Source organism: Elaeis guineensis, chromosome 7 (genome assembly GCF_000442705.2).
Source record: "Elaeis guineensis isolate ETL-2024a chromosome 7, EG11, whole genome shotgun sequence".
NCBI lineage: Eukaryota > Viridiplantae > Streptophyta > Magnoliopsida > Arecales > Arecaceae > Elaeis > Elaeis guineensis.
In genome coordinates, this window is record NC_025999.2 from 84,705,056 (window position 1) to 84,719,661 (window position 14,606).

General features: G+C 42.7%; 1 protein-coding gene across 1 annotated transcript; it reads left to right on the top strand.

Annotated features, from left to right (window-relative positions):
- Window positions 1–8,199: 8,199 nt before the first annotated feature.
- Window positions 8,200–13,903, top strand: LOC105048618 (uncharacterized). Its single transcript, XM_010927976.4, has 5 exons — window positions 8,200–8,405; window positions 8,501–8,574; window positions 10,811–10,946; window positions 11,611–11,919; window positions 13,447–13,903. Exons 1-5 carry the CDS (start codon window positions 8,286–8,288, stop codon window positions 13,717–13,719), a joined length of 912 nt encoding a protein of 303 aa, XP_010926278.2. The 5' UTR covers window positions 8,200–8,285; the 3' UTR covers window positions 13,720–13,903.
- The last annotated feature ends 703 nt before the right edge of the window (window positions 13,904–14,606 follow it).

The following is a 14,606-nucleotide window of genomic DNA, read 5'->3' on the forward strand; positions in this document are numbered from 1 at the left end:
TTGAAGTCGAATCGGAGGGCGTGCTCGGTAACCACTCCCTCTGAGTTGGTGAGTAGGAATCCGGCCCCTCTCCCTTGGGTGTTGGAGGCTCCGTCAATGTGCAGCACCCAGATTGAATCGGGGTCACATTCGGAGGTCCCAACCTCTTCGGGGCTTCCTTCTCCCGACGCTCGGTCGGTCGTCGGGCATTCTGTGATAAAGTCGGCCAGAACCTGGGCTTTCAGAGCCGATCGCGGCCAATATTGAATGTCGAACTCGTTCAGTCTGACAGCCCACTTCGCCAACCGTCCTGACGTGTCAGGGCGGTGCAGGATTGCTCTCAGGGGTTGGTTGGTGAGGACCACGATAGTGTGCGCCTGGAAGTATGGACGGAGCCACTGTGCTGAAATGACCAGAGCAAATATCATTTTTTCTGCCTTCGAGTACCGGGTCTCGGCTTGGTGAAGCACTTTGCTAATGTAATATATCGGTTGGTGGACTCAGTTCTCGTTCTCTCGGACAAGCACCGAGCTAACTGCCTCCGGGGAGGTAGCCAAGTAGAGATACAATACCTCCCCGACCTCCGGCCTCACAAGTAGGGGCGGAGAAGTTAGGTATTTCTTCAGTTCCTCGAAGGCTTGTCGGCACTCATCTGGCCAAGAGAAATGCTTCGCCTGTCTCAGGATATTGAAGAACGGGAGGCATCTCTCGGCCGACCGAGAAATGAATCGGCTGAGCGCGATGATCCTTTCGTTGAGTTGCTGCACCTCCTTCTTGGTGTCCGGATGATGCATGTCGATGATCGCTTTGATTTTCTTGGGGTTGGCCTCGATTCTCCGCTGCGAAACGAGGAACCCGAGGAACTTCCCCGAGGTCACTTCGAAGGCACACTTAGTTGGGTTCAGCCTCATCCGGTGTCGTCATAAAGTGCGGAAGGTTTCTTCGAGATCCCGCACGTGATCTGGAAGTTGCACACTCTTCACCAGCATGTCGTCCACGTACACTTTCATGTTGCGCCTAATTTGGTCTTTGAAGACCTTGTTGACAAGTCGCTGGTAAGTAGCCCCGACGTTCTTCAGACCGAAGGGCATTACTCTGTAGCAGTAGAGGCCCTTGGCGGTCATGAAAGCCGTATGCTCCTCGTCCTCAGGCACCATCCGGATCTGGTTGTACCTGACGAAGGCATCCATGAAGCTGAGCAGTCGATAACCGGACGTCGCATCCACCAGCTGGTCGATCTTCGGAAGTGGGAAGCTGTCCTTCAGACAGGTCCGATTCAAGTCGGTGTAGTCGATGTAGATTCTCCACTTTCCACTGGCTTTCTTCACCATAACAACATTAGCGAGCCAGTCGGGATAGGTGGTCTCTCTAATGAAGCCCGCCTCGAGTAGCTTGTCCACCTCCTCGTCAATGGCCTTCTATCTTTCAGAAGCAAAAGACCGCTTCTTTTGTCTTACTGGCCTCATTGCTGGGTCGACATTGAGTCGGTGTGTCATTGTCTCTGAGGGGATGCCCGACATATCCGCTGCCAACCAAGCGAATACATCGGCATTGGCCTTCAGTAGCTCCACTAGCTGTCGTCGCTCGGGGTCGAGTAATTGAGACCCGACCCAGACCTTTCGGTCGGGATTCTCCGCTACCGAGATGGGAACGAGCTGTTCGATCGGTTCACCCCGTTCTTTCTCTTCCCGTTGGTCCAACTTGTCGACCATTAGGGGGTCCTTCGATTCGTCGCTTTGAGCAGAGATCTGAAAGCATCGCTGAGCGAGCTGCTGATCCCCGCACATCTCCCCGACTTTATTTTTGGTCAGAAACCGAACCAAAAGATGATACGTCGAGACTTTCGCCTTGAGGGCGTTTAGTCCGGGTCTTCCAAGTATGGCATTGTAAGCCGACGGTACTTGGACGATCGCGAAAGTCAAATGGACTGTGCTTCATCGCGGTTCGGTTCCGACCATCACGGGCAAAGTAACCTCCCCTTCTACCGTGACAGCATCTCCGGCGAAGCCAATCAGGGGTGTAGAGACTTTCTTGAGTCGGTCGGCCGACAGTCGCATCCGGGAGAAGGTTGAGTAAAACAAAACGTTCGTTGAACTTCCATTATCTACAAAGATTCTTTTTACATCATAATTTGCTATTGTTGCCGAGACAACAACAGCATCGTCATGGAGGGTTTGGATGCCCCGAACATCTTCATTTGTAAAAGTAATTATATCGTCCGGGTGCAGCTTCTTCGTTGGTTCCCCTCCAGCAGACGTCCCTGGGCCTAGTCGTTTGGAAATCATATTGATGACCCTGGCCGTAGGCTGATTAGTCATCGCTTCTTCAGTCGGCTGGGGTCGTCGGTCGGCAACAGAGTGAGTCGGTGGATTCCTCCGAAATTTGTCGAGATATCCCCGACGTATGAGGGCTTCGATCTCATCCTTAAGTTGGATGCATTGCTCGGTATTGTGGCCGTGGCCCCGATGGAATCGACAGTGCTTTCGCCGGTCGAGGTCCTTTGCCTTCAGAGGCGGAGGCCGTCGCAGGTATTCTTCTCCTTCGATCTCCATCAAAATCTGTGCACGAGGAGCAGAGAGAGGAGTGTAGGAGTCATGCCTGGGGCGTGTCGGCTTTGGACTCCGCCGTCGAGGCGACCTCTGGTTCCATCGCGGAGGTGAGACCCGACCATCGGTCAGGGGCCTGCTAGGCCCGGCAGGGTCCCGACCCTTCCTTCACTTCTCCTTCGGGCCCTTGGACTCGGTTAGGCGCCGGTCGGAAGCTCCTTCGTCTGCACGCATGTACTTGTACGCGCGCTCCAGCAGTTCGACGTATGTCCGGGGGAGGGTCTTGTCCAAGGAATATGTGAATCGGGATGCCCTCAGCCCCCGCTTCATGGCCGAAATGGCCATGTCTTCATTGAGGTCCCGGACCTCAAGTGTGGCCGCGTTGAATCGCGTCACGAAGTGTCGGAGCATCTCATTTTCTCCCTGTTTGAGGGAAAAAAGGTGTCTGAGGTTCGTGGCGGCTTCCGGCTGGTGCTGAAGTGGGCCACGAAAGAGTGCTCGAGCTGCCCAAAAGAGTGGATACTCCCTAATCGAAGACCGGAGTACCAGGCCCTGGCAGCTTTACGGAACGTGGCGGGGAAGCCGATGCAAAGAAGAGCGTCGGTTGCCCCTTGAATCGTCATGAGAGCTTTGTAGCTCTTCAAATGGTCGATCGGGTCGGTGGAGCCGTCGTAAGGCTCCACGTGTGGCATTTTGATCCGATTGGGGATCGGTTCGTCGAGGATGAGTCGGGAGAGAGGTTGGGCGGTCTGAAAGTCAACATCGTTCGAGGACTTCTGTCCATCCACCTGCAGCTGGGTAAATCGATGGTCGATTTCTTCAAACCTGCGTTCGTAGTTGTCGATCCGTCGGTGCTGAGAGACCCCAAGGGTGGAGTCTCTGGAGGAGTCCGAGAGAGAGGCGGATGGCATTCGCGGTCGCTTCTCCTTCCTCACTCGCTCCAGTTGGGAAGGAGATGGCCGTCGAGATCGATGGGTGTCGCGTCGCGGCCGCCCCTCCTCTTGGTGGGAGCGCTGTGGCAGGTGCTCTCATGGAGGCGACGGAGATCGATGCGGATTTCGGCAGCTGCTCCTAGAGGGCACCGGACGTGCCGTCAGTTGCTCCGCCGGCGAGGGCGGCAACCGGATCGATCGCTGCTGAAGGCTCTTGACCGCGTCTGTCAGCACGGTCATCTGCCGCACGATCACCGCGATCTGTGCCTCTGTGGTCACCGCGGGATGCGGAGAGCTAGGTTCCGCCATGGAGGGTGGAGGAGAGGCCTCTTCCCGGCAGGAAGAGCGCCTCGCCGATTCGGTGACCCTCTACCGTTGAGCTCTTGTTCTTGTCATCTCAGGAGATGTTTCGAGTTCCGTGGGGGTTGCAATCTCTGGTGCTGTCGATATGGCCCCCCTTCCTGACGTGCCAAATCTGTTGCGGCCAATCCCCTCGTCGCCTGATCGCCGGGAACGAGCGCCTGCAAAAGAAGTCCGCACTGACCGGAGGTGACTCCGGCGGGGACCCTCCGACGGTCAAGTCAGAGAAAAGACTAGGCAACAGTAGACTAGAATTATGAAACTCAACGAGAGAGGGCGAGAGAGAGAGAGAGAGGAGGAGGGATTCAGGGGGTTCGAAAGGACCTCCCAGCACTGTTGCCTTCCCCGATATATATAGTGGAGCGTAGTATGGCGCCGTCATTAATGGCGCAGACAATGGAAGAATTGTCAAATCGTCGAGGACTGTCAGAGCCACCGTGAGGTTGTCAAATCACCGTGGGGCTGTCAAATCACTAGGGTTGACCCATGCCTTAGGTGGGATAATGCCTCAGGGCGGCTGTGCCGCATGCCGGTGTCAGGACTGGCAGCCTCCAGTAGTCGTACGGCATTTGGAGGAGCCGACCGACTATAGGTCGGTGGCTGGTTGAGGGGTGTCGGACGGAAGCCCGAGAGCCCTCCGACAGTCCGTCGGGCGTGTTGTGGGAGTCGGACATCGGGCTCCATAGTTCGACCGATCGAGAGTGAAGAGGGTCTGCCCAACCGATGCATATTCGGTCGGACAGCGACGGCTGCCGTCGGTCGGCAGAGTCGGGCACCGGTCATATAGGCCCGACGGTGAGTCGGTGTGAGTGAGATTGGTCGGTATACCCCTACAGATTATATAACATAGCTTGCATGGGCTAGGATTTAGAAAATTAAACTGAACTGACTTGAATAAACTAATCGAACTTAATATAGGTCGAATACTTGAACAGAGAGAGACAAAACAGATAATAGTCAAGTGCAATTGTTACCCAAATTAAAGTCCTGAACTTTATTTGACATAGTGTAGTGGAGATGGGATAGCAGGATCCATCAATTAGCTGGCACGCATAACGTTATTGTGTCTTGGGCACTCTAACATAAAGCTTTGGATATTATCGAAGTACAACTTATTCGGATTTAAAAAACTAATATAAAAATCCAGATCATCCGGTGAAAACCCAACCCTAACACCAACTATACGAGATTTTTGGTTCCAAATTGGAATAAACTTCTTCAATTCTAGAAAATATTTTTTTTCGAAGATGTACATAAAATAGTTTTAGAGAGTGTTTGGTTAGGAGGGTTGAAGGTCTAGAATTAAAATCGTAATAGGTGACTCCCGTTCCAACCGTTTGATTGAGAGGAATCCTATTTCGATTCTAATTTCAAGATGGAATGGGAATGACTCAATTTATATGGAACTCAATCCCTACTCTTCTCTATGGATTCAAATTTCTATTCCAATTTCGATTTCCATTCTGATTTCAATCACGAACCAAACACTTCAAAAAATTTGACCATTCCTATTCCAATTCCGATTTGAAACCATTTCGATTTTTATTCCCATTTCAAATTTGATTACGAACCAAATACCCCCTTATCAGAGTGCCGAATGTGTTATCCATCTTGCTCATGTGAAAAATCATCCCTTTTGCTCATTTAAGGTGTTATATGCTCAAGGAAAATATGCATGCTTGAGTTGTGAAGTCATTTTTTGTGCCGAGAGACAGCTCAAGGGGCCAAGGGCATAAAAAAAATGTGGCTACTTTTAAAAATTTTATGCATGGCAATATAATTCATGGTTCACTCATATACGACATAGTATAACCCCATGCATATTACGCTTACTAGACCCTTATGAAATGCAGTGCAAAATATGTTTTACTTGGAGCAATTAGCCAATAGATCCTCACTGTGCTTAACTCAAATCATCCCTTTTGCTCATTTAAGGTGTTATATGCTCAAGGAAAAAAAATGCATGCTTGAGTTGTGAAGTCAATTTTTGTGCCAAGGGACAGCTCGAGGGGCCAAGGGCATAAAAAAAAATGTGGCTACTTTTAGAAATTTTATGCATGGCAATATAATTCATGGTTCACTCATACACGACATAGTGTAACCTCATGCATATTATGCTTACTAGACCCTTATGAAATGCAGTGCAAAATATGTTTTACTTGGAGCAATTAGCCAATAGATCCTCACTGTGCTTAACTCAAATACTAGAGAAAAATTCATAGTTTAAACTTTTGAGAAAGAAACACACATTCTCATTTGTAAAAAGTTTTAGATTTGGCTTTCATATGGTATTGTGCTCACAAATGATGAAGATGGTTCAAACTGGAGCAATATCTAGATGCAATATAGTATTTTTGCACAAGCATAGATGTAATTGTACCCCATCCAATGGCAAATATTGTACCATCAATTTTTATTTTTAGAATAAATTATGTTCATGGTTCTGAACTAAGTCAGATTTTTTTAAATAATTTCTAAACTATAAAAAGCTAAAGTATAGTTCTCAAACTGTCTGGACCGATCTAATGTTGTCCTTAGATGCAATTTCAATAATTTTTTCTCACTGAAAGTCTGATGTGACAACTTTCGGTACTTATGTGGAGTATCCTTTACTCGCATGACTCAACCGGCACTGACGTGACTTAAAATATTTTGAGTTATATCATTTTCTTCTTCTTCAAATCTGTTGACATGGCCTAAAACCCTAATTTCATCTTCTTCTCGATATCTCTCCTCCCATCTATCTCCCCACCCACTTCTTCTCTAGATCTTTCATCTTCCATCTCTCTTCTTCTCACCCTTTTTCTTTGTTTGATTCATCTCCTTCACTTGTCTCCCATCATTTCCTCCCAATACCTCCCACCGAGCTAGCGTTGATTTTGTCATCTTCTCCTCTCATTCCAAACCTCCTTTCTTTCATGGCCCCATCCTCTTTAAAGAAGAGAGATCGAACAATAATAAGAGAAAGAAAAAAGACAATAGAAATGGGAAAGAAGAAATAACTATTTTTTTGCCACATCAATGATTTTTTTTAAATTTTAATATCACATAAGTATCAGAAGTTACTACATTAGATTTTCGATGAGAAAAAACCATCGAAATCGTATTTGAAGGCAATATTAAATCGGTTCAGACAATCCAGAGATTAATCTTTAACTTTTTCTAGTTTAGAAATTCTTTTAAGAAAATCTAATTTAATTTAGGGACCAAGAACATAATTTATCCTCATTTTTATTAGCATATAATCCTCATAATATATGAAATACGACTTTTTTTAATACCCTTGAAATACAATATAATAGTATAAAAAAAATCATACAAAATAAAAAATTTTCATAGCAAAATTTTTTATTAGATATTAAATAATAAATTTTAATAATAATTAAGTAGAAATTTCATCATCAATATCAACATCATTACTGCTAGCATGTACACGAGAATAAATAACTAAGTACAAATTGAGTATTTGTATAAAAATTTTTATCATAAATACTAGTCTTGAATGGTGCACAAGATATATTTTTTTAAATTACTTTTAAAATATAATATAATAATATCTTAAATTATAATAATAAAATATTTTAATAATTAAATTTTTATTATAAATTAAATAATAAACTGATGGTTGAGTAAAAACTCCCGTTATTCATGCAAGTGTCGATATAATAAACGGTGACTCTAAGCCTCTGTACAAAAACTTTCATAATCAATACCAACATTCATGTAATGGACGAAGAATGTTAAGCAATGAATTTTGGTGATTACTCATGAATAACATTACCTAAGAACTTTTTTTTGAAAATTTTTATCATTAATATTGATCTTATGATAAATCAAAACCTCTAATATCTAAATTTTTATTGGATATGAAACAATAAATTTTAATGGACATTGAGTAAATAAATATTAGCGTAATTAATATCAGCGTTCGTATTGTGAATGAAAGGCTCTGTGAAAATGCAGGATTCAAATTCTTGCCAAAGGAAATGATGGGATTCAGATTCTGACCAAAAAAAAAAATCAGGCCCAAACTTATCATCACATTATAATATTTCAACCATCAAGGTACCAAAAGCAACTGTTTCGTACGGACATTATGTTGCTCTTGTCCCCAACGTACGTTACCGCTCCAATGGTTGCTATAACTGTGGATTGATGGCGAGCCCGAGATACGATCACCTCTAAAGTAGGCTAACCGCCAATCCCATCTATACACACCTGGCGACCGACGGAACGAGCAATTAAGCAAATCCAAGCAAGTGTGCAAACTCTCTCGTGAGGAGGGTGACGGAATCTAGAGAGAGGATAGGCTGCAGGGGGTTGCCACGTCATCCCCGGAGATCGAGCTTTTGCCTCTCTTTTTAGAGAGAGATATAAGCAAAGCCCAGGAAAGAGAAGACCCACCTTTCTTTCCTTCTATTCTACTCCTCTTCAAGCGAGAGCATTGGAGAGCGAGGGAGAGGAAGCGATGGAGAGGAGCACGCCGGTGAGGAAGTCGCACACCTCGACGGCGGATCTATTGACGTGGACGGAGGCGCCGCAGGTGGCTCCGCCAACGGCGGAGTGGGGATCGCGCCGGCCGTATCAGGTAGGGCCGCCGGCGGCGGGAAATGCTGTGGTTTTTCCTTGAGTTATGCCTTTCACCGGCAGCTGATGGTGGGTTTTTCCGGCGGGCCCTTGCAGCCTTCAGGAGGGATCAGCAAGGTGCTGTTCGGAGGGCAGATGACAGAGGAGGAGGCCGAGAGCGTGCTCAAGAGGTGAGATCTGCTTGATTTCAGGCTTCAGTTTTGGGGCTTTAGGTGATTCTTTTAGTTTTGGGATCGTGATGTTCTTTGCTTCTGACTACTGGAATGTTCCCTTCCTTGAAGCGCTCTGTTGTTAGTCTCCTTGTGATTCGAGGTCGGTGATTTCACATTGTTAGCATTTTTCTGAAGAAAATATTTTTTTAAAAATGTGCTACGGATTAATCAAAAAAAAAAAGCCTTCTTTTGTGTATCTGAAGTGCTTTTATGCTGATTTTTTTTTTTTTGGAGAGAAAAAATTGACGAGATTTTCTTATGTTTTGATTTATTATGTCGGATCACTTCTTGAAATCTTTGATTGCTTTTTAGTATGATGGGTATATCAACCATAGGGGGGCATGTTATAGGCCAAAGTCATGAGCAGCAAAGTATTCCTACCAATCTGATTCTGAGATCTGCATTATAGTAAGAGTTCAATAGAATACATTATAGAGTGCATTCAAGTTGTTAAAACTTATGTTTTAATTGACTTTAAGTTAATGATTTCAGCTGGATAACTTGAAAGAGATATGGTAGTTTAAGATGTATTTTATATGTATGGTTATGATTTCAAAAATGTACGGTTTTCAGCAGTCGAATTAAACTTGAGCTTTCTTGGCTGCAAGCATGTGCTTAAGAACAATAATTTTCCTTGTTTCCATACCTATGATTCTAGTAATTTAAGATATTGAGCAAATGATGAGACAGTGAAGGAAGCATCTTAATTCTCAAAAAATTAATTATACAGTGTTTCACCAAGAATTTCATTGTCAAATTTGTTCAAGGAATGAAGTTTATAGAAATAGGATAAGCAAAAAGAAATCAAATAAGCTCATGAACAAGGTATATATAAAGTTAATAAAACAAAGTTTGGCTTGACTATTACAATAAAGATTTATCTACAAATAACAAGGATGAAGAGAGAGTTGTGATGATAGCATAGATTTATGATGGATGGAGAATGGGTTATGAGAATGTTTGCTGGAACTTGGTTAAAAAATATTTGAACCAAAACACTTGTAAACTGGATCAGGATGGATTCAGAATTTGTGTAGGACCCAAAAAGATAAATGAAGGTGGCTAGGATGATTTGTAGATGACCAAGATAATCATGCTTTGATTGGGTTGAGGAGAATTTGCAGTCCAAGATTTTTATCATTGAGATTTTGAAGGCTGATGGTGGCCATGAGTGATTATTGTTGGGATGGAAGAGAAGAGACCATGCACGACAAAGAGAAAATGGTCATGCCACAAGGACTAGCTTCATGGAGTGTTATGGCCACAAATTGCCATCTTGATGAGATCGATTCTGCATTATTTTACCTACATAGTTCACATGTCACTCTTTCTTCTTAGTATTACAATGCATTCACCTTGAGATACTCAATTTATACCCTCAACTGAAGAGTGTACTTATAACTCTTAATGTGCATCATCATTCCCACATTCATCTATTTATTTCAAAATGCCTGATCTAGTCCCATCTATGTAAAGTAGGAAATGCATGGTAACAATGCCAGACCACTTCGCTGGATGTCCAGCTTGGTATTTAACCACCAAAACTATATCACTGCCAATCCACCTTCGTACAATTCCATTATAATTCCATTTGAACAACATTTGCCATTCTTTTGGTTTCCTAGTAAAATATGTTCTGTCTGCAAGAAACCCTTAATCATCCTGGTTTATATGTGTGTGTATTTAAAAACAAAAGAAGAGACCACTAAGCCTCACCATAAATTGGTTATCAATATAATATAGAACATATGAAGACATAAGGGCTTAAGGCCATTCCTTTGTATAGTGCATCTCGATTGATGAACACACTACTCTGAGCCAAATGCTTCTTGCTCCTGATATGCTGTTGCTTACAAAGAGTGCCTACATCTGTTGCATTCTGGCTGTTTTGATTTAAAGTTATAACCTTTTTGAAAACAATTACCACCTTGGTTTTCCTTGTAGCTTCAACAAGTAGTGCTGATCAGAGAAAGGTTGGCTTAAATGCTATAAAAATTTAGGCAGTAGATCATGTACCAACAAACTTTGATTTATTTGATATATGTTTTGCTCGCTTTGTACACATATACATAAATTCATCCATATATACACATGCATATGCTTGCATATGTAACTATGTATGCACATTCACATGTTTGTGCATATACATACATCTTGCCTTAGCATGTTGTAACATTCTGTACTACCATTTCAGGAAACCTTGTTCTGGTCCAAAGTTAAAAGAAATGACTGGTAGTGGCATATTTGCTGCTGATGGTGAAGATGATGAAGCAGAACCTGGCAGTGCTTTCTCAACTCCTAATAACCAAACTGGTTCACGAATTTATCAGGTATCCCTTGTAGATTAACAAGGGAAATTTTTTCAACCCGATTGATTCAGGAATATGTTGTATTACAAAAACATGCATTTTATACCCGAAATCCAACTCTACGTTATTGGAGCCGTGTGGGCCAAAGAGCCCAAATATTACCTTCCAACTAATCTTTTTGTATGAGGTCCTTGCTTGTTACAATATCCATCCAAAAGTTGTATTAAACTGGTCCATGAGATTGCTTTATATATCTGAAGATGTACTAACTTTCCTTCACAAAAATAGCACATGCTCGCACGCACACATGCCCACTCATTGAAGATACTACTAATTGTCCTTCATAAAAATAGCATGCACACACTCGACTACCATAAAAATAGCACATGTGCACTGACATATGCACACAGAGGATAGTGCACATGCCCGCACCCGCGCGCGCGCACACTCGAATGGAAGTTGAACTGTTGGAACATCATCATTAGCTGCACTCTGGATTGCTTATTTTCTTTGAGTAAATCCCTTTGCGAAGTTAAAAGCAGATTTATTTTGAGATTTAAATTTTATAAATCATTGCTTACTAATTATATATTTGCTTCATCTGTGATCCTTGTTTCATTTTAATTGCATGTAAATATGTAATGCTACTTTACTGTGTCACTGAGAGAATTTGTTCATGTATCAGCAAACGGTTAGTGCAATTAGCCAGATCTCATTCAGTGCTGATGAGAGCATTACCCCCAAGAAGCCAACCTCGATAGCAGAGGTGGCAAAGCAGCGAGAGCTAAGTGGAACTCTGCAGAGTGAATCAGAAGCTAAGATGAAAAAACAGTTATCCGATGCTAAGTGCAAGGAACTTAGTGGGCACGACATCTTTGCTCCTCCGTCAGAAATTTCACCCAAGCCACTTACAGCACAGAATTTGGAGATGAAGGGCAACGACATTGGAGAATCCACTCCAAGGAACTCACCACCCTCTACAAAAGTCTCCAGTGTGAGTGAGATGATGCACAAACTTTGCACTTTCTTTTCTGTAAATATGCCTTTGCCTTTCATAAAATTTTTTAGTTATTGTTTATGCGGCTTTCACCTGGAAACTAGATTCATCATTGCATTATACATTATTGTTCCTCCTTTAGAGCCAGAATATTGCTGCTAATATCTTCTACAGCAAAATTTTGATAGGTTTTGGGTAATATCCTGATTTGGAAAATACTTGCTGGGATATTCGCAATTATCTCAGCTATTTCCCATGAATATGTTTGAGAAAACATGTCAGTTCTGTTTCCTGAACATTGTTTGGCACATAGGAATCCCTCAAAGGACATGAGAAGTCCCAGATAAATGATTTGGGATTGGGATGTGTTCACTGTGACATGTTATTTGAAGATTCTTCCATTCTCTGATTTTGAGCATTTTCAAGTTTTTTCACTTTTTTGTTTATATAATATTTAGAAGGACCCTTCTCTTCAATAGTTTGCTTTCTGTTTTCCTTGTTGACTAAACTGCAGCTGGAATGCTGGATTCATATTGGACTTAAGGAATATATTGAGCCTTTGAATTAATCCTGTAAAAAAATGATGAATTGCTTTTTTAGACTTAAGGAATATATTGAGCCTTTGAATTAATAGTCTGCAAATTGTAAAATTTACTCAAAAACCTGGGGTAGGTCTTTCAATGGAACCCATGGCAAATATGCACCAATAATAAACCAATCAGTGTGCATGGCTGATCAAACTTGTGTGCATGCATGCTGACACACACATATACATGCAGACTGGAAGAGGATTTTACGTCCACCACTTAATTCAAAGATGGGGATTTGCTAAATGGAATCCAAAACTTTGATATGATTTACGAGGTCTCAAATGCTTATAAACAAAATATTTTCCCATGCATGAGATTGTCCCAGATTAGTAGTTTTAACAGCACGATGCAGTGTTTTGATCCTTACATGATTTGATGCACAGATACAGTTCTCAAAAACATGTGACCATTTTTGTAGACATTTTACACCCTAGAGATCACATATCTAGTTTAGACTTTCATTTTGCAAGTCTCATCTTTAAAATTGGCAATGGGGTCAAATCCTCTCTATCCACCTAAAAACATAATAAATATATGTAATGTGTTTATTTATTTGCTGGCTCTTCAATTTGGAATTTTTTCCATCTTCATGCCAAAAATCTATACTTCGTGCTCGACCAATCGTGTGTATTTCTCTATACAATGCTATTTCTGATGTTGTCTTCTACGTGTGATTGTATGCTAAAATAAAATATTTTCACTAGCTTATTCGGTTAGATGCTTTTGATAGGATGTCCAATATAAATTGCATGTATGAAACCCAACCTTTTAGACCGCAATTTTTATGTATTCAGTTCACTCTTAAACCGTGCGCTAATACATGTTCATGCTTTTCCTTTCCTGGCATTGTATCTAGAGCCATATAAGCGGGCATGTTACATGTGCTTGCATCTTGGATACCTAACTTGCTTATTTTTGTCATTCATCCTGTTAGTCTGAGGGGAATCCTAGCAGTTTCCTGTTTGGTGAGGAGCCTGTGCTTAAAACAGCCAAAAAGATTTACACTCAGAAGGCGGCAGAACTGACAGGCAATGACATCTTCAAGGGAGATGCACCAACAGGATCAGTAGAAAAACCACTGAGCGTGGCAAAGATGAAGGAGATGAGCGGCAGTAACATCTTTGCAGATGAAAAGACCACATCTCGAGATTACTTCGGCGGCATCCGCAAGCCTCCTGGTGGAGAAAGCAGCATCACGCTGGTTTGACTTATCTAACGTATCGAATCACTGTGTTGGCGTTCTGATTTTAGTGGAAAAAAAATGTTTGTATGGACTGATGAAGTAGTGGTTTCTGCATGATGGCATGCATGTTTGCTCTTACCCTGATTTCATGAGATGTGGCAGTGATATTCTAATTTAACATTTCAAACCGCAGAGTGGTTGTGACAAATCCAATGCACCAACCAACCCAACGAGCAATTTCTGCTTCATTTTACAATGTATGTTGTATGAATTTTTTTCTAGCTAAATCAGTATTATTCTGACACAAGGGGAAATTGGGTTGTTTCTGAGGATTAGAACATGAAAGATCTCTTCAAATTTCAAGATTTGGGCGAATTTGTTGCATTGTTGAAGCCATCATAACCGACCTATGGACTGTGCTGCGACGGCTGGTTGCCTATTCTAGGTGAGATTGTCTATTGTAGATGCTTGAGCAGGGTCATCCATGTTCTAAATTTTCTGTCTCAATTCAGCAAAATGAGATCTGCGTCATTACCAGAGTTCTTATGGTCTGCTGGTGTTAACGATAGGGGGTTTCTATGCAAGTTCCATGAGCATTATTAAATCATACCATCCAACCGCTCTTATTTTAACGATAGAGGGTTTCTATACAAGGTGACATCAGACTTTCTTGGATTTGCTTTGTGTCTGCAAAACATTTGCGTGTTGAACCAGCGGTGGGAAAATGTATTGAATTAGGTCAGCAGTTTGCCGGTTTGGCCTACTTTGGGGCCCTAATGTGGATCTAGTTCACCTAGTATCTCTGGCTCGGCGGCAGTGGTGACCTAGCTTCAGTTAAGACTAAACGGGTCAGATGCTGTTCGGATCCCTGATATATCTGCAATCAGACTTGATAAGAAAATTGAGTTCAG